A 21129-nucleotide genomic window follows, 5' to 3' on the forward strand; every position below is an offset into this window, starting at 1 on the left:
CAGCCTTATAGTCCTCTGCCATGTTATGCAGGCAGCACCTCCTCCTGCCACCTGCTTCCCAAGGCTGGTCAGGGAACAAAAGCCTGAAAACAGGTAGGAAATTCAGCCCTCAGGCAAGAAAGAGCGGAATTTATCTGGAAGATGAATGGAAAACACAGCACTGGTGAAGTGCTGTGTCTCCCCATTGGAGAAAAAACAAACCATTAGAGTTTTCCTATCCAAGTGCTCAGTACAGCAAAAGAAGTCCAAACAGATCACACAAAGAATTACCCTGCCGTTGTTTTGCTGGTGTCAACCACTGCAGAACAAAAAGGATGAGGTTGTTCAGGCACAACCAGCCTGCTGCCAGAAGACATCCCTTCAATCTCTCTGCATGCTCCATAAAACCATGAATTGGGACGTGATAAAAAGCAGACCCTGCACCTTTCTACTCTATATCTATCAGTATGCTTGTGGAATGATAACCGAAATAGCTGTGAACTCCTCCAGTGACTTGAGTACAGCTGCCCCATCTACTTACCAAACCATCTGCAGGAGGAGGTGAGGAGGATATGTAGTTCTTAACCATTTTCTTTGGTGCTCATTTACTCTGTGTATCTGCATAATCACAGACAGGATTTGAAATCAAAGCTGGTTCATGCACACATACAAATTTTCCTACCCCACAAAGATAATGGCTTCAGTCCCTACTCATCCCCACATTACCAATGGGAAAAATGCGTGTGGGCAGGGTGGGGGGATAGTCATGAGCAGAAGCCGTGATCTGACTCTGTCAGCAGATGACTTCTATTTGCACTCGTTACCACTGCCCTAGCGTGAGCTAACACCACCCCCTCGGGTAATTTAAATTTATAAAAAAAATAGAAGAGAAGAAGCAAAAAAAAAAGCCTGTATTTCTATATTTAGGAGGTTAGGATAATCGGGGTGGAAGAGCCCATCTGTTTGGCGTTCACTCCAGCTGCTATGGATGCGGAAATTTGTCTATTTTCTTTCCTTTTGCCTGTTTCAACTTGTCCTGGCTGACTGTGAGAGACAGGGTGAGCCTGATGTGTGGCCAGTGCCATTTAGGTATGAAACTGTGCACCATCCCATTGGAATCACAGCAGAACCAGTTGGCATAACCAGGATCTTTCCCAAGGTAGTGTAAAATAGCTAATAATAATGATTATGATTATTATTATATTATATTTTTATTGATATAATAAATAAGTCTATGTTTATAACACTGGACACAGGACAAGAAAGAAAGGCACAAGACAAGTTAAAATGCATCTTAGACCTCTATAAAAGTCAGTTTTAGGAAGGCAGCCTCCCCTCTGCCACATCCTTCTTTTGGGACATTTCCCCAAATAAAGCTGGATTTCTGCGGGATGCTGACTCGTCGTCAGTGGCACTAGCCACTGGATGGAGACATAGCCACACTTCTTCGCAAACTAACCTCCTCTGCCATTTTCATCTCAAGGCTCTATGAAAGTGAGCCCAAGCTAAATTCAGAAGCGGTCTTTGATCTCCCACCTTCCTGAGCTGACCAGGCTGTGGTCTCAAAATAATGAGGATGCAATTACCTCAAGCAGTCTCTTGATGCTTTTCCTGTCATAGATACAAGTGCCCACAGCCCTTGCAGGATACAGCATCATTGCCCCTTTAAACCTAATGCAGTGCTGCTTATTTTGCTGCTAAAGGCATCCCTGTAGTGTGACAGGACACATGGCAGACTGTTGGGACCATTTGTTGTTTATCTTGTTTGGTATAGGTGATTGCTTTTTAATTTCACAGTGTTCGTCACTGAGGTCATAAAAGGTGCCAGAGATGAGCAATAAGCGTGGATAAATTTTCTGTGATTAATGTTCAGAAAGCCTTAGAAAGAGGAAAGACTATTGGTGTAAAATTTGGAATTCCACTGCCAGCTTTTCCTCACAGGATCCTCTCCAGCCCTGGGGCTGAAATCACAGGACAGAACATGGGGGAGGACAGTGGGTGAGGAGCATGGATCAATAAATAGTAATACAGATTGGGGAACACACAGTCCAGGGACTCCACAGTCCTCCCTGCAGCACACACTGCTAGTCCAGCTCCAGCACTCCTTTCTTCTGCCTGACAAAGGTTTCCTCACCTTCCCAACTACGCAAAGCTGAAACTCTCCTATTGATTTCTGTGTGTGCAAGATTGGGATCTAGATCATCTCCTAAAGGGCAAGACATGTGCACAGAGGTCCAGAAACCCTTCTTCTGGAAAAATCCCTCTTCTCATGTACATTATGCAGGTTGCATTGATGACCACATTTTGCAGGATTACCGCTGTGATATGTCTGGTCTGGGGCTTTGGTGCAGAGCATGGCTCGAGTGCATTTCTGATCACTGGCATAAGAAATAACACCTTATTCCTCTGACTCTCAGCTCCAAAGAGGTCATTTTAGCCCTTGCAAGTCAGTAGGAACAGTTGCTATTCTTCACCCAAAATTGACTGCCTATTTCTGCAGTTGCATCCCACACATCATTCATCACCTAGAGATGGCTTTTTCTCTTCCCAGATTCCAGACCACACTGGCCTGAGCCATCTGTGGTCTTCTGCAAGCTACTTCTACTCAATATGTCCATGGGCATTGTGGCCCAGAAACAACTGTTTCCTTGGAACACAAGGCACCTGCACCCATCCCTGCTCTGACAGAAAAGGCCTTAAAGATATAACTTGTCTCTCCATAGGGTTCATGAAATTAGATGGGCAGGTACAGGTAAGGTACTCACTGTCACACTCAACCCTCTGCTAGACATAAGAGAGCCCACAAAGTTCAGCCTGAAGCCACAAATGGGAAGAACATGAGGCCTCACTGGTTCACAAACCCACAAAATCGACTCTTTAACTGTGCCTTCCAGGCAGGCCAGAGAAACACCATCTGCGTTACAAAGCTGAAGGATATATCACGAAACTTCAGAAGCTGCTTTCCACAACCTGTAGCTTTCAAAAGTTGCACAGAAGAATGTAAACCTTTAACGGTTTACGTTGTTATGACAGCTCTTTAAGATGCTAGAGTAACTCATACCTATTCCTTGCAGACCCAGAGAAACTTCCTTTCTCTGATGGTCACTTTTGTCAAACAGTATTTAATATTTCCAAATGAACTTTTTTTAGAGTCATGATAGGTGGATGGAAAATATTCTGAAATCTGAGAAATCTTTAAAAATGAAGATATAAGTAAAATAGTAACTGAAACTAATGGCTGAGGATTCTTGGGGAGGGTTTTTTATTTGGTGGGTTTGGGTTTTTTTTGTTTTCTTTTTTTTTTCAATTACTCATGTTAATTCACTCTCGAGGGAAAAAAGGCAAAAAAAAAGGCAACGCAGAAAGAACCATGTATTGCAGAATACACCATCTAAGGAATCTTTCTGTTGTGCCTTTTGCAATCGGACATGTCTGTCACGTATTGGCCTCATAAGCCACCAGCGTGCCTGTAGCAAATGTGGATAGAGCCTTCCCAAATCTTCGTTCGCGAAGCCTAGCCATGACTCATGTTAATTCCTCCAATATTTAAGGGGGAAAAATACAGAGAATGACATGTGTGGGAAATTTCAGATTAACTGCCTTGTGTTTGATGAAACCAAAAATACTGCAAGTTAATGCAATATTTAAATCATTGCTTCCCCTTCTCTCCCTCCCCATCTGAAAGATGCAATGCCCCATAACTGCAGATGAGGAAACAAAATTCTCTTGCATGTTCACTTTCATGAAAGATAAATTTCCTTTTTTCTCTATTTTGGTCCCTAATTCAGAAAACCACTTAAACATATGCTGAAGTTCATAATTTGCCACTCTACCACTTATGCATCTACTCAAGAATGTGCCTGAAGTCAGGCATATGCACAGCACACTGTGGACTTTACAGCGTTCTGTTCATTTCTGCAGCTATTCTAATTCAGTGACGTGAATGCACAAGGAAGTAACACATTTTGAGCAATTTTAGCACTCGCTGACAAAAGTGAATTTTGAACTTGCCTATCCATGCAAACAGTCTGAATAATCATTAAAAAGTAATAGCTAATTCTCGATACCTTTCAGAAACTGCTGAACTTTAACAATTACTTTTAGTTGTCAGGATAGTGAAATACTATGGCGTGAACTTTTGCTCTGTATCACTGGTGAGCAACAAAACCTGGAGCTGAAATGCTGCTACCCCTCCTACAAAACAATAAAAAAAAAACACCAAACCTGCTCATAAGCTTGTGGTATGTCAAATATTATTTGTAGAAGCTATTCAGTAAGTAATTTCAAATAAGTAAAATGCAAAGAAACCACAGGATGTTCACAAACAATTTGCAAATAGAAATGGAAGAGGAATTCATTAAATAAATTATTTGCTATAAATTATTCACCTACCTCTAATCTTACTACCACTTAGAATATAAAATTCATGCCATAAAAGATACAGGATTCGTGCCATAAATGATAGAGGATACATAACAAGGCATCATTAACTTTTGCATTTCCCAGTGCTGCTTTATTTTGGCTGTCCAGTTATGTATGCATTATTATATATTATATATATACACAGGCATTAAGGCAGCCTTTTGACTTTAATGGACTTGGAGTGTAATACGTTTCTCTTTTAAAACCTGAGCTAAGGAGACCTGGTCTGATTTTAGACTGTGATTTGATTTTGAGCTCCGAGGTTGAATAACTCTTCAAATCTGAGAGAACAATCCAAGTTGTTCTCTAAGCAAAGCCAAAACAAATGGAAGTCTTACACAGTTGGCTAATTTAATGAGATTTACACAACTGGGGCCCATTTCATATAAATTCACAGTGAAGGCTGGACATTTCTTTGTGTCCATCAAGCCACATATTGAACTCTTTCATAAAGGTGAGAGATGCAGGAGACTCGCATCAGGGAGCCAAGGGAAGAGGAAGATCTAGAAGAAGATCACTGGCAGCGGAAAACAGTGGCTTTCTGGGACCTGTCGGCTCTGCGCTGGCTCACAGGGTTGGCAGCATCCCCACTCAAATCGCTTTTCCCCTTCTGAAGCTGCAAGACAGGTTGCCAGCTGTGCCCTGGCTATATGGCCAGTGCAACAAATTCCAGGAAAAAAAACTAAAATACACTATGAAATTAATTTTAGCCATGAAAACAAAATCTATAAAGAGTTCTTACTCATAAGCAAGGATGAAGGCAGCTTTTTCATCTTGTTCATGTCCTGCCTTATTCTAAGTGACAGCTATATTCCACTACTTGTTTGGTCTCCAGCAGTTGTTTATTTTTTTAATATCATAACTGTTTACTTTTAATTAAAAGTGTGATGATTGTCACTGAATTTCTCCATTTGTGGAAAACTGATGCAAGTTGTCATTCTTTGGTTATGGAGGAAGAGAATAAAAAAAGATTCTTGCAGTTGTAGAAAGAATCTCAATTATCTGCAAAGCAAATTCTATTGCTGCTACTAGCTGTGAGTTGTAACTAAAGGCTACATCTCACCATCTATACACATTTTTACTCCTTGCAAATGAAAAAAGGGTTGGTTTTGCAGAGTTTCACCATTCTGGACTGACTCTTAGCAGACTCAGTCCTTGGCCCAGTGGATGTCAGGTGCATTTGTCAAGCCTGAGCACAGCACAGGGGCCCTACACACAGTGTTATTACACACTAGTATTTCCACAGTACTTATGAGTGTTTTAAAAGACCCTCAGCTCACGGCCAGAGCAAGCAAGGGTATAGGGTCCACTCACATCAGACACCTCTTGCAAACTCCAGTCCTAGATCCTGACCTAGAGACCTTAAAAGCTAAATAAGCTTTACCATGGCAGTTGCTACACCAAACACAGGAAGAATAGCTGTGGTTCTGCTGACAAGACTGCTTCCACTCCTTGCTTATTTTCAACATAAATTCACATCAGCTAGGCTGTTCAAAAGGAACCTGGGGGAATTGAGTGCTTAATTCCCATAGGTACCTCATAAAATCCCAGTTGTAACAGACAGTGCTCTATTTTTTTTCCCCATTTCCAGAGTGAAGCCACACCATGGGTAGAGAGTGGATAAGGAGGGAGGGCTGCATTAAACCAAATGGAAGCTATGGTTTCCTTGAGCAATGAAGACAATAATTCAAAATGCATGAGGACCAGATCCACTCCTCTATAGCAGTGCTCTGGCTAGCACATCTCCACCATCCATTGCAAAGCTCACACAGAAACACAAATTGAAGGCAGGCCAGTAATGTAGCAAGGATACTAAGCTTCCCAAACCTTCTAAGCTATCCCTGGTTGATCTCACAGAAAAATCAAGCAGGGAAAGATTTCCTCCAAAGGGTCCTCAAGGCACAGATGGTTTAAGATTGCCACCAGTGTCACAGACTGCACCCAGCATGTGAACAGGCAGCAAGCCAGAGTCAAAGAAGAGAGACGTCATCCCCAGTGACCCCAGGGCCACCCTTCTGGGGGTGCTGTGTACGATATTCATCATGAAGGTGGTCAAGACAAGGATGAGGGAAGAGCAGCATTCAATTTAGTCACCGCAGATTTTCTTTAAAGGCTCAAAGTTGATAATCATCCAGGAGCCACTGCCATAAAAACTCAGGATGAAAAGTATCCAGCAGACCACTAACTAAATCAGTGGACAGGCATCATGGTCCCATGGGGAAGGCATGGGCTGGCACTCAGGAGATGCAGGCTTCAAACCCAGGTTGCCCATGGGAATCCTGCATGACTGTGGGAAAGGCAATTCCCATCTCTGGGCCTCAGTTTTCCCCATCAGCTGCATGATGATCTAGATAACATGGCTGTTACCTGAGTCAGTGAAGAGAAAGATTACACAAAGATTAACATTAAAAACGTGGGTGGGTGGATGAAGCATAGATATGAAAGGTTCTGAAAAATACATGGGCCTCTGTCTTCACGCTTATCTCTTTCTACAGAGTGGTTGCTAAAAGCAAAAATAATATGCTCTCCCTACAAAGGCAGCACAGAGCAGAGACATATATTTAGATCACTGTGCAAACATATACCAACTTTTGTCCAAGGTAGGAAAATGGTAGCCTGTGCTACAGAGGGAGAGAAAGACAAAGACATCTGAAGTCACCCTGAAACAAGGAAAGGATCCAGATCTCTGGGACAGATTCAGCTGTAGTATAAGCACTGATGCTAGCCATACTCAAGAAGGTCAGGAATAAATGGCAGGGCTCTCACAAGCCCGACCTGGAGGTCCATCAGGTGCTAGATGTATATAGGACAAGCACTCATCTTCCCGCACGTCTAACAAGTAATTTCAAACCCCTAAACAAATGGTAGGACACTGCAGCAGAAGTAACCCTCAGGAAGGACAGGACAAACCACCTTTTCAATCATTTTATTTTGCAGTTTTTTTGGCTTGCATAGCTATCCCCCTTGCTTGGCTGAGGGTGTCACATGCTGCTTTTCCTCTCTCAGGAGAGATCAATCTTTCACTAGGGCCACTCACTTGACTCTAACCCCAATATGTGTTTTCTACCCCTTCTACTTGTTTGAAGCATAGAAATGGCAGCACAGAGACCCAGTGGCAGCAGGTGGGAATGGAGCCCACATTTCCTAACCCCCAGCACTCACAGCCAAAAAAAATCAAAAAGGAAAAAGCAAAAAATAAAGAGCTCCCCCGCCCCCCTGGTTTCTCCCTTACATGCATAGCATCATCGCTGCTGAGTTGCAGCCTCAGAGAAAAGAAAGAAAGAGGCCCAAAAGGCAGCTAGGAAACCCACCGTCCATTGGCTTCCCTCCACGCGAGGCGAGCGGACTCCTTCTGCTGCAGTGACTTGGCAAGCACACCTCGCTCTGACTCAGCACCTCGCCGGCACCTCCTGTCAATTATTCCCACAAACTGCTGACTCCGGAAGGGCTATTTGCAATTAGGATGCAACACAAGCCGGTGGTGGTGGGATGCCTCATCTCCCCCCCTTCACCCGCAGCAGTCCCCTCCAGCTGAGCCCTCTGGCTCAGGGCTGGAGCTCCCAGTGAAGGTGAAGCAGTGGGGGACGGGGGATGTAGTCCAGGAGGGCTGGAGGATGGGGGAAGCCTGCCTGCATTGTACCTATTCTGTGGATAAACAGACAACTGCTGTCAATGTGGCAGCTGAAATGCAGTCTCACAAAAGAAAAAAAAAAAAAAAAAAAAAGCAAAGCAGCCACTGGGAATAGGGATGAGAGCAGCAAGAACAGATGAAACTATGCAAAAAAGCTACTGTAGATCTAACTAATATAACAGCATTCCCCAAAGAACAAGCAAAACACAGCCTTGCTGCAACTCCATGCAGCTTAGAAACACAAGCCCACTCTCTGTATCCAAGGCATTTTTAGTGCAAAAGAGGGAGGCGCTGATTGCAGATGAGTCCCGTAATAAGGGCCCAGGGCACACCAGCTGTTTCAGAGGCAAAAGGAAGAGCTGCCCTTGACAAGCCAAGGACATGATAATTTTGCAGACAGACAGAGGCTATTCTGTCCCTCTGCCATGTAGCCAAGGTCCTCCCAGCCTCTCCGAGCCACTAGCTCGCAGCACACAGCCCAAAAGCCAAGCAGGCTTGCAGCCTAGCAGCTCCACAACCAATGGAGACATCCAGACATCAAACCCCATCAAACAGTGAAACACACTCAGCTATGGAAGCAGCCCAGAAGCCACACAAGCCAAGCAGTGCCCTGCAGAAGCCCTCCAGCACTTTTTCTTAAGCATCTTCACTAAAACAACAGGGACTTCCGCGCACCTCTCTCTCCTTCCCCAAGGGTCATGGTGAGCTTCAGGCCCCACTCACTGGCACAGGCAGTGAGAGGCAGCAGAACTAGTGATGCACAAGAACTGGAGGGACTCAGAGCACTCCCTGCAGGAGCACCCAGGGACTTTTTAGCCAAGAAACAGGGTTATACTTTCTGAGATATCATTTCTAAACCAAACATTTCATAGAGTGCAGCTAATACTGACAGACCCCATGTGAACACAAGTCAGAACAGGCAGTTGTGAAACTGGAGCAAAAGGCTCCAAGGAGCATTTCAGGTTTGATGCTGAAGACTGCAGTGAGCCATACCCTGCAACATGAGGCAACATCCACTTTATACAGCCATATCAACCAACAAAGTGTCAGGCATGTCTTGTAGTCTGTGTGCCCACAGCTGCAGAATTTATCACAGACTAATGACCCGCCTGGAAATCCAGAGTGGGTAAAAAGGCAGAGACATCAACCTGCAAGATGGGTGATACACAAATCCCATCTAGATAGCCAAGGCTGAAGAGGGGGAAAAGCTAACTAAAACCCAAATCTCACTAAAGCAACTTGGATTTACCAATGGCCTGCTGATCAGGTAAGGAATATCTACTGCACCACGTGAAGTGAGAGCAAGGGAACAAAGTCAAAATAAACACAAAAATAGTGACTTCAGCAACATGTTCAGGAATTAGCTGAATGTCACAGCAGGTCACAGTTCTGCAGCGTCTTAAAGAGCGTAGGTAGAACTTGGAACAACCTGTCCTAGGGTACTCAGAATCTAAAACACTGCAGTTGATGCAAAGATACTAAGTAACGGGAACTGCAATTGTGGCAAAGACACAAAGGACCGGAGACTGCTACATAATCAAATTTAACATCCCTGTGAGAAAAACGGTACCAGAACTTTGCACTGTGCCTCTCGAATGTTAGAAAAAAACAATTACAAGTAGAAACAGTCGAAACAACCTAACTCCAAAAGCAGCAAAATTAAAGTTGTTACACTCCGTACAATGGTGTGTTGAAGCAATCTCAGCATCGACACTGACAAGGTAGTAGGTGACCCTAAACAAAAAACTGCTGAGAAGCAAGGGAGCACATTGTATGGCCAAACAAAAGGAACAAGAAGTGATTCAGTCTAAGCAGTTGCTTCATAAAATGGTAGCTAGGACTGAGAGCAAAACTGAAAAAAACAAACAATCATTTCAGTACATTCAAAGGACAGGTCCAGAAGTGCTGAACAGGAGGAGAATGAAATTTCTCAAGTGGCTGTACTGCTAGCAAAGACAAGCAAGCTCTTACTAAGTCAGGTGGTTCCTGAAGTTAGCAATGTTCTCCCTAAGAGAGGGTATAGGGTAGCCTGGAAATTGCAGCAGGGCTTGGTTAAACCAGAACAATACCCTAAGCCCCAAAAAGTACATAACAGGAGAAAAACCAGCTTGATCTCTGCTCAGGGGAACTTGTGGACGTTCAATCCACTTGAATTTTGGAAGGAAAAGGACAGGACTGAGTGATTAATTTTCTGCCACTTCAAAGTGCACCTGCTAAATTGTTCCGGGCAGGATGCCAGTTCAGTGACAGACCTGTCCGCTGCTTTCCTGGTGTGGGAACTCCCCCTCTTGCTTCACGCTCAGTGGGGTTCAGGCCACTCAGGGTCAGACTGAGTCCAGAGCTGCTGCCCCACCACTCAGTGCCCAGGCTCAGAGGCATGGGAGCCCCTCTCCCCCTGTCCTTGCTCTGGCCCTGATTACAAAGGATTACCCCCAGGTTTCATACCACTTCTGGGGTGGTTTAATCTATTCCTTAATATCTGGAAGAGAGACAGGAAGCTGGCAAAGTGATTTGGGCTGGCTGAGACAAAAGAAGATTGAGATAGACTTCCAAGGGATCTGACAAAGCTCAGCAAGTGGGCAGCATAATGCAAGATGAAATTCAACATTACCAAACGGACAGTAATAAGAACTTGAGAGAATAATCTGAACTACTCACATACCATGGGGCTCTAATTCAAATGTAATCACTTGAGAAAAATATCTTGGTATCACTGTGAACAGCTAAATGAAAACATCTGTTCAACATGTAACAGTGGTCAAAGAAGCAAGCAAGCTGTTAGGATGTCTAAAGGCGGAGACTGAAAAGGATGCTGGAAGTATTCAAATGCCACCATGAACACTGCCAGTGCACCCTCAGCTGGAACTGCTGTGGTTACTTCTGGATGGCAAATTTGAAAATGCAGAAGGCAGAGAAAGATTTCATCATTCACTCATCAAAAACACTTAGTGGTCAAGCCCAGTTAAAACTCGGACAATTAAATTTGGAGACAAGTTACACAGAAAGAAATTATCAAATGGAAATGAAGAAGTGAAATGTGCTTCTCTATAGTTTTGTTTGTTTGTTTGTTTTTTCAAGAGAAAAAATGAAAGGTTGTTCAACATAACTGAAGAGCAGGAAACATGACTGGACATAAGGAAAATATTATTATTTTCCTTTTCTGTTTTTACTTTTTCTGCTTATTCTAAACAGCAGAAATCATAGAGGCCTATGCATTTATAAGGATACTGGGAATATCCACAGACATGTCAGGTAGAATGAAAATTTTTTTGAAAATGTAAAAATAGAAAGAAAAGAGCATAGCAGGACTATACCCTTATGCTTCCAGGCATCAGCCAACTTCTAATTAATGAGGATTAGGAAGTAGGCTCCCCAGTGGGCATGCAGAGAGGGCGTACTAACCCACTCGCTCTCGGCAGGTGCTGTTAATATGTCAGGCAGAGGAAGAGCTGAGTCTGGACAGCCTGCCTGCAGTCCACTCTATTTGGGAGGCTAAAGTGTTGGTGCCCAGTGGGATCGTACACTAACCCTTCCAAACACCAACTGAAGAGGCTGCAAGAAGGGGCTTGTTTAGCCCCTTGTTTAGCCAGCTCAACCTGGCTCCTGGCAAGGCAGGAAGTTTTATGTCTGCGGCTTTGCAAGCGGAAGGGGCTTCTTTGAGGAAAGGGGAGGGGATGGACATTTTATTCGCTTTGCATTGACAGAAGGAATACATATGACCTAATTCATTTTATGGCAAGGAAGTGGAGTGTGGACATGCCATGAAATAAAGAGAAAATCGGCTTGTGTAGGCACTGAAGTCCTGAGCAATACATACTATTCCAGCCTACTCCTGTGGCTCTGGCACGACACCAGACTCCTCTTTGCTAAATGTTTGGTACCAATTGCTCTCTCTGGAGGTTTTGGCACCTCCCACTGAAGCATCCAGCTTTGGCCATGCCACCACAGACCAGTGGTCTGACCTGACCCAGCACTCCCTAGACAGGCTGCTGCAGAAATGCACCACATATTGCAAACAGTGTGTCTTCACCTCCCCACAAACGACACTCCTGGCTTTCAGCATTCCAAGTAAAACCGAACCCCAGACGTAACTAAATGAACTTCAAACACCGGCTTTCTCCCGCTGGTGCTTGTGAAACACAAGCTTATGGTTTCATAGCTAGGTTGGCTCACGAGGGTATGAGAAAATAAATGCACAAGTTTTTGTCCCTAAGGAAGCAGTCTGATCAGTCTAATGCCAAGATTACATTTGAAATTAACTTCATGCAGAGATGCAATGTACAAGTATGCTATGCTGCCAGGAGGAGACCTGTGGCTCTGCACATGCAGTAGTAATAAGAGACTGAGCTTGGCCTGCTAGTACTATTCTGACTTCTCCAGTGACTGTTCCAGAAGGGGAAGCAAATATTAAGAAATGGGCTGTATTATTTAAATAGAAACTTTCCTTACTTCATATGCCATAAACTGCCTCTTTTGGTACAGGCAATGTACCAAATACATTGTACACAGCACAATGAATACAGAAAGGCCAACAGCAATGCCACATACATGTACATGATGTTTGCATACATGTGTCAAGATGGCTAAAATAATGGGCAGAGCCTGTGCACTACTACCACCAAATGCTGCAAGTTGGTTTTTATCACTGCTCTTTGTAAATGCCCCATAGAAACAAAAAGTAGCAACCACTAAGGCTTTTACTGCAGTTACTTCCACAAAACAAAAAATTATCAAACATTGAATGTTTTGTAAAATCATAACTGTGTTTCAAAAGAAAGAACAGGGTGAAAAAAGTAAAAAATACAGAAACGTTCAAATTAAGCATCTTTGGGATGAAAAGTTTTGACTTTTCACATAAAAATACCATTTTGCTTAAGGTACTTTCCTGTATTGTAATAATACAATTCCACAAAGAGACACAATATCAGTGTCCTAAGATGGAATTTCTCTCAAAAATTTCCTTTTAAAACCATCAAAGCGTTTGACTTCTATTTCCATTTAGAATGAAGCCAAATTCCTCAATCCGGATGAAACAAAGCATTTTTTCTCAGCCCAGTTCAAGCAGTGAAAAAAAGGCAGAAGCCAGAAAAGACACAAGTGACCTCCAAAACCAAAAAGATGAAAACTTGTAAGAAAAAAAAAAAAAGAGTTCCCTGTGCACGGTTAAAAATGCTGTGCTTTCTCCCTGGTGCACAAGACATGAAACACTTGCAAGAAAAAAGTAGGGAGGCATATGACTAGAAGCCCTGTAATTGTGGCTTCTCTAAAGGAGAGGCTAGGCAGATGCCCTACCTGACAGCAAGAAAATCAGTTCATCCCTGCACACATCAGTTTTCCATGCTATTAATCAAACTGACTGCCCTCACAAAGTAAGTTTGGAGACTCTCTATTAGTTAATGTTCGTAAATGACTGTGCAAACACAAGGTAGTATTAACCAGGGAACAGTCTTTGTTACACCACTATTTGTTAAACAACCAAGAGCTAAATTTCCCTCTGAACATTTACAAAAGGGAAGGCAGCATTAGCGCTCCACAAGGAGAAAACTACAAAGAACAGATTTTCAGTGCATGCACTTCTCCTTGAAATAACTGTGTTAAAAGCACTTTACTTAAAAAGCACGATGATAGTAGCATCCTACTAAATATAGATGACTCACCACAATTTAGTAGTGAACATCCCTAAAGTGGACCATTACATTATTGCTTAACCTGCTGCATAAATTTAAGCATTCTCCTGTGGTTATAGTTTGCACCAAGACACTCAAGACTACTACCAGCATCCGCTGACCTTCAGTGGGTCACGAGGTCTCTCTGGGTCCCACTTTCTCCATCTGTACTATTGATATAAGAATAAAAACACTACTCCACAATGAAGGCAGGAAAAAGGATTCCTAAGTTTCTTAAAGAGTTGTTTATACCATACTTTGTATATCCGTATTAGTACCGAGAAACTAAATATAGCTGCTCTTGAGGCACTTTGAGATCCCTCGAGAATGGAATCTTATAAAAGAAAATTGTGGTTTAGGCAATACTGAAGAAACAGAGGTAAAGAATTGGTTTCCAGAATAAAGGAATGAGATGCAAGAAGTAGTTAATGCATCTGTGTTTACCGCTGGGGACCAAGGTCAGGTCGTGAGCAAAATGATTTATCTACACGTCACAAAACCACACAGCTTGACACAAATGGCAATCTGTTCCAAAAAAACTGCATAAGCGTGGAAGGGCGAAGGACTGACACAGTATTCTCTTGCTAAGGGCTGAGGACCTGGTGCAGGTCTGGGAAGGATACGTGGGCTAGCACAAGGGTGCTGCAAGGCCAAAACACTTTCAGCTGTGAGAACCCCAGACCGACAGGAGAGTGACTTCAGGTGAAGACTAGAAAAGTCATGTGAAAAGTTGTGGACTTGCTGTTGCATTAATACACTGCTGCCAGGCACCCTTACCTCCACACCCTACCCTGCTCTTGCAAGATCCAGCTGTGGTGGACTGTAACACACTGAAATCTCCCCTGTTGCAAACTATGTCACAGGATCCAAACATATGCAGTTAAAAAAAAAAGTCAGTTCTGCAGTCTAACTGTACCCAATGTGTGATTTCTACCACATTTGACAATTTGCAGTATGCTATTTCTGGCTACATAGCACGATTAATTAGCACTCACAGGTTTGGTTTCAAAGCTCTAAACAGAATTCCCTCCTATCTGTCCCTGAACTTCCCCAAGAAGCTTGAAAAAATATTATTTCCAGCAAAGTTATTAAGCTCATAATGCTTTAGAGAGAAAACACAGACGCTGCCCCTGCCCCAGGACCGTTAACCATGGATATAACAGGCCCAGAAAAAGCAGACATCTAGTGCCAGTTACAAAGAATCATTGCTATTCTACAAATTGCACAACCACATAAGAAAATGGGACTATAATATTTGATTGAAGTTTCGCTACAAAGTCTGACCGTATTTTATCATAGGTGTAAAGTGTGAGAATTATGAAATTGCCTTCAAGGTCCTTTTTTCCCCAACACCTTTCATTTGTGTGGCATTAAGTATTTTGTCCGATTATACACTCTCACAGTTTCCGATCCTTTAACTTTTAAGCCTTTCATTTAGGTATCGCTTTGCATATGACCCCCTCATTTTTCTTCTATATATTCTAAAACCTCAAAAAAGAAAAAAAAAAAAAAAAACAGAAATCACTGTTCTTAACCAGACTTGGCAACCCAGAGCAGAAACACTTACTAATCTTCTGCAAATGTTGTTTAGAAAAAAACTCTCCCAATTTAATTTCACCTTTCATGAGTGTATGTCTGTTCCTTATCCCTTAGCAGGGTTTTCTATTCAAATTCAAGAACCACTGAAAATATGACCACACTGCGTAACACAGAAATAACTGTGCACCACAGCTATTTTCATCTACCACCAACTTCTAAAGACTTTTCCTAAGACAAAAAGAAAAAAGCCAAGCTTGAGACACAGGTGTTTCCTTCAGGTAGTCTTTAAGTCTTGAAGGAAAGTGCAAGAAAAAGCACTACGTTATTGCAGAGAAATATTTAATGGAAAAGTGTGTTTCTGTACCCAGTTGTCTCCAAAGTCATTGCTCCTATATGCCCTCAACCAAAAAAGAAAACTAGATATTGAGTCAATCTTCTAGCTTAAAAAGATAATAAAATTCTCCTTTAATTTTAACCTTAAATCTGATCCCTGTTGTATGTTTTTGCAGCAATACCACATCAGTAGAAGCACTTCACCACCTACAAGCCTCTAAATCCAGTAAGCACAGAAACTTTCTAGACATTTACACGTTTGCAATGACTGCAGAAAAAAACTGTAGCACCGAGAACCTGAAAGTAATTCAATTCTCTTTCCAAAATGGGAAAAGGACAAAAAGCAAACAAATAGTATGAAGCATGAATGCTGACATGATTTCTTACAATTAAATGCTAATAATTTTTTCCCCCTATAATTTATATCTTTGAAGTCAGCAGGTGCAATTTCCAGTTAATACATCTGACTCAGACTCCCAAACATTTTCTGAGGACAGGGTGGTTTTGGAGCTGATGCATTTGTGAAAAGTTGATCTTATCCATCACAGGACTTGTTTCTCAGCAGGTCCTGGGTAGAGGGGAACAGCCTGTTGTGCCTCACAGGGCAGTAACAGCTAGGCACAGCTACCCAAGCAGCAGACTCCATCCAGATCCAGACTTCATCCAGACCTTGCTGAGACATCTCTGGTCTTCTCATGAGAGATCTTGTAATTTCTTACTGTCCTCCCAGTCTCAGGAATCCCTTGCAGAAAGTCTCACAGTGTCCCAGTAGGGAAGGTGGCCAGCAGCAGTGCTCAGTCGTCTCAAAGCTGTGTGGAGACAGACTGCGGAGCAGACTTCTGCAAAACTACTTAGTGGAGCTCTGGATAAATCAGTAGAAAATTGCCCTATAGACCTCAGTAAACCATAACCGAGCAGGCCTGCTCTAAAGTTTGGCTTTACTTGAAATAAGTCACTGCCACCTGATCAACAGATGAGTCTGAACATCTTGCACTTTGTAATTTCTTCTGCTGCCCTTATCACAGCACCTCCTGGTGCTCTTCGGCAATGCACTAAGTGATGTGAGTAGCATCTGTCACATGCAATTTGTTTCCTCTCCACACAGGGACCAGGGTACACACCTTATTTCAGAAGGGCTTTGGGGGCGGGAGGTGATGAAGTGATGTGTGTGTCTCCGCATTCCCAGGGGCAGGCACGTATCTTAGAGCTGAAGCAGTGTGCCGTGCGCCTGGAAGGAGGAGGCAGAGGGGAGGACCCTCGGGGGACACAGAGGGCTCCGGGCAGCCTGTCACCATCTCTGCAGAAAGTTCCCTGCTGCCTCAGGGCCTGAAGGATAGACCAGAGTTTTCCACCCAGGTGAGCTTACCAAGGGGCTAGGCCCAGACAACTGAGCCTAACATGAAGCCCAGATTAAAGCAAGTTTTACAGCACTGTAAAAAAAAAATGAAATATGTATACATATAATAATAGTAGGAAGGATGGTGCAGCGGAGGCAGCAAAAGGAGCCGAGCGGAGCAGCGCTCCTTCCCCACGTCTGCCTGCAAAAGCACTCGCCCGCCGCCGCATTCCCGAGCATCACCGGCGGGACCGCAATCAAAACTTACCCACGGACGGGGCATCGCCGCGGGACCGGCGCGGGCGACCCCAGGGCCGCCCGGCGATGCGCCGTCCGTGGGCACCGCGCCCCGCTCCACCCTAGCAGCACTCACCTCTCAGGGCCAGGAGCGCGGCCAGGGCTACCGGCACCCACCTCCCGCCGCCGCCGGGGCGCCGCCGCGTCATGCCGGGCCGGGCGAGGGGCGCGGACGGGCCGCCGAGCCCTGCCTGTCCCCGCCGCCGCAGGTGCCGCCGCCGGTGGTGCCGCCGCCGCCGCCGTCCCGGGACCGCCCGCTCGCGGCGAGGCTCCGCCGTGCCCCAAGCCCCGGTCGCCCGGGGAGGGCGGCAGGCGCGGCGGCCGGACCGAGAGCGCAGCCTGGCGGCCCCGAGCCGCCCCCGCAACCCGCCGGGCTGCGGCTGTCACCCCCCGCACGGCACCGTCCCGGCGCGCAGCGGCACGTCCCACCACCCTCCTCCTCTCTCCGCACAAACTGGGGGTTCCCCCCCCTCTTTCCCTTCCTCGCCAACCCGGTGCCGCTGCATCCGTAGGGATGCTACACGGGCCAGGGTGAGGAGGTGCGGTCCAACACAGGGCTGGAGATTGCACCCCCACTGCTTCTCCGGATCATCGCGGCAGCGTGGGGGCTTCTTCTCTTCAGAGCCTGCCTACAGCTGCATTGAAGACGACAGCAGCAGCACACAGCAAAATATTTGGGATGGGCTGCATGGCACCGGTCACTGCTGCAGCGCACAGTATAAACACTGCAAAGGTATGAGCCACCCTAACTGCCATTCAGGAGGCTGGGAAACACCAGTATTCAGCACTCCTAAAAATCCGACCAAGGTATCTCTGAAGGGAGCAAGGCAGCTCTTGGAGCTGGGGAACCACAATGCTGTTGTAACGCAAGAGTCACCAACAAGTTGTGTCACAAGCTTAAGTAATTGCAGTCCTCAAGGCAACATGGAGAAATTAATCAGTTGAAAATCAGAACACATCAAGTATGTATGGGGGGGGACCAAAGAGGTCCTTTATGAATTTAGGGTGGTCATCTTTGGAAAGGATCAAAGCAGAAAACTCGCACAGACTGACTCCTCATACATGTCCGTCTCCCTGTCCAAGTCTGACCACGGTAGTTTTGCTTTGTGAAAATAAGCAATTTCACTAGGAAAATCTTCTAACAATTCTGCCAAATGTCCAATTGCTTCATTTCCCTGCCCAAAGTTTCCTACCCACCAAAGCACAGCCATGCAGCCTTTGCATCCTGCTGGCAGAAGCTTCTCGCTACCTCCCTTCCCAGTCACAGTCTCTGGGAGCATCCCCATGCCCAGCGTACCCCATTGCTCAGCACTGCTCAGATTTCTGCCTTCTCAGTTGCATTAAAAATTGCACTGACCCTTCACATGGCTGCACTACCACTCTGAAGGGGGTGGGAGGAAGCTGTACCTGGGAGTCAGGATGAAAATGAAAAGCATCGGGGGTAGCAGAACAGAAATCATTATAAGCAACATGAAAATAGTAAGCTGGTGCCCACGAAAACAGTATGTGGCAAACTAACTACCATCCCACCAGCCTGGGTTTAGCTCTGCCATCAAGCTTTGGCACAATTCTACTAGAGGACTAGGTGAAAGTGTCACCACAGCAGTCCAGGTTTACCAATTATCTTTGTTCTAAAAAAAACCAAACAAACTACTAATTCTATTTATAAGGAGCAATGGTTGACCTGTCCTTATCAGGAAGCAAAATTGCTGACTACAACATGGTCTGGGGTTTCATTGAGCAAGTGGTGGCACAGAGGGGTGAGAAGGCATCAGATGGTGATTCAGGGGCTGTACCCCCCATTTCCTACAAGGTTTGTCAGGTGCCTGCTGCATGTCCTCAAACATAAAACCTGACAATGTAGATATCTGACAGTTCTAGCACTCTTGCAAAACACCCTCCACTCCAGCCCTGCCATGGGCAGGCAGACTAAGAGATTTGCTCCATTAAGGAGCCAGCTCTTGGCAAAAGCTCAAGCAGCTGAAGCATAACACTTCAGAAAAGCATCAAAGGGAGAGTCATAGCCCAGCTGTTTCCCTCATTCTCTGGCAATATGGGAATTGAAGTTTTCTGAGACCCTGTCAGACCACTTCTCTTTCCTCCAGTTGACTTTCTGTATTTTTATTATAGCAAAAGGACAGAGGAACATGATGATATTACTGATTAGAAGCAGTTCCAGGAAACTCCAGTCCTTATGGGTACATACAGTGACCACCTGCAGGAATACAATGGGTATGTCCACACATGTGGGTATGTCTACCTACAAGGAAAGCCCTCGAATCTTTCTTAGCAAATAAAATCTCCCTCACCAAAGTCAAGGGCAGAGAGCACAGAGCACACTGGGCACAGTGGCCTGGTAGTGGCTTTACTCCTTAAGATAACTTCCAAGACTGAAAAGATGCAAAGACAAATCAAGTGAAAATAAGAAAAATTGTGTATTCTCCTTAGGACTGCTGCAGTGGCTTCCTGATCTGCCAAGACTTGAAAGTTGTCTTGACTTAATGGAAATGAGTGTGTTTTTTAGTATAAGGACACACTGCATTTAGCAAATGCCATCCCAGCTCGCTTTGGACTGTTCCCTGCATCCTGCTGTGCTTCAGCTGGCAGGTAAACAGCAAAGATCAGTTCACCCTGTATAGTGACTGAATTAATGTGCTTCCTAAAAAGTGCAGTGAGCACAATGTGAATATAGATCCTGGTGATCAGAGAAAGCATTTCTGCCCAAAACGGACCCAATCACTCCCTTCTGATGCAAGCTGCTAAGAGCGGGGAGTATTTTAATCAGCTTTTGGATCTGGTCACCACAGCAGATACTGTATCATACCTACAAACCACAGTGACACAGCAAGTGACTTTAGCTGCTTCTTGCAGCAATTGAAAGAACAATCTGTGGCCACACTCCAGAAGGATGGAGCAGCCACAGGGAATAATAATCTTCAGATGTACCAGTCAGTCCTCTCACTCTGGCTCCCTCTTCACCTTATCACCACTTCCAAAAATAGCTTGCAGATTGTACAGAAAGGGTGTGGACAAGGAGATACTGTTCCTGGAACTCTGAATTTCTACTTCACTTGCCCTTGAGCCTTCCCCAAAAAATTAGGCTTATGCCAACCATTTATTCAGCGAGTGCAGCACACTCCAGCTGGTTGAATGCTAGAGCTATGAACAGAGATATTTGCTGCTCTGGCAGTCTGTTTTCCTCCCAGTGAGTGTCTATACCTCTTCCTAGGCCCCAGTGGAATCTATCATGGATAGAGAAGATGTGCTTTCCAATATCCCAAGCATCAGATGCTGGCAGGTGACCACTACAAGACTCAGTTGTGTTACATTGCTCAGAAGAACAGACACAGGATCCTTAAACTGAACGGCCAAGATACTTTCAAGACTGTGCATGCTAGGCTGGGCAAGGACAGGAAAAAGAAAAGTGAAACCACTCCCACCTTTTTCTTTTTAAAGAATTATGATAAGTAATGCAATTCTCGTGTCTCAAGGAAAAACATCTCTGTGAACCAAATTTGAAAAGAAAGCTTTTCTCCAGGATGATGCTACTTTTTTTGCCCCTTTTCCCTTGACGTGACTCTAAAAAGTCCAGTGGGGATGCAGTTGGGGTCAAGAACTACAAGAGATGCCAAGTCTTACATCACCTTTGCTGTCTCCCAGCTTACTACAGGGTTATCTATTGTCAGATGGGAATTTATTGAAGGTGACATTGCTTACAAATTGATCAAAATCAGCTTCAGTGAGGTGTCCTTCCAAGATATAAAGAGATGGATAAAATTCACTCAGTTGATCATTAATAACCTCAGTCTGTGGAATTGGTTATCTCCTTTTGACAGAGAAAATAGAGTTTGCAGATTGAACTGGTTTAATCCTATCTGAGAAGAAATATGACGCACATTCAAAGATACATGCAATTAACTATATCT

At 44.5% G+C, this 21129-nt stretch overlaps 1 protein-coding gene across 2 annotated transcripts in view; it reads right to left on the reverse strand.

The window, feature by feature from the left end:
- The window catches only part of IGSF11 (immunoglobulin superfamily member 11), a 101327-nt gene extending 83965 nt beyond the window's left edge, over positions 1-17362 (reverse strand). Inside the window, exon 1 of one of the 2 annotated variants that reach the window (XM_017814889.1) lies at positions 17280-17362. In XM_017814889.1, the coding sequence (XP_017670378.1) occupies positions 17280-17352 (73 nt within the window). In that variant the 5' untranslated portion in view covers positions 17353-17362. Of the gene's footprint in view, positions 1-7712; positions 7844-17279 lie in introns of those variants that run through there. The other variant, XM_017814890.1, reaches the window with a different exon arrangement.
- Positions 17363-21129: the final 3767 nt, after the last annotated feature.

This window comes from Lepidothrix coronata, unplaced genomic scaffold (genome assembly GCF_001604755.1).
Source record: "Lepidothrix coronata isolate B3197 unplaced genomic scaffold, Lepidothrix_coronata-1.0 Scaffold46, whole genome shotgun sequence".
Lineage (NCBI taxonomy): Eukaryota > Metazoa > Chordata > Aves > Passeriformes > Pipridae > Lepidothrix > Lepidothrix coronata.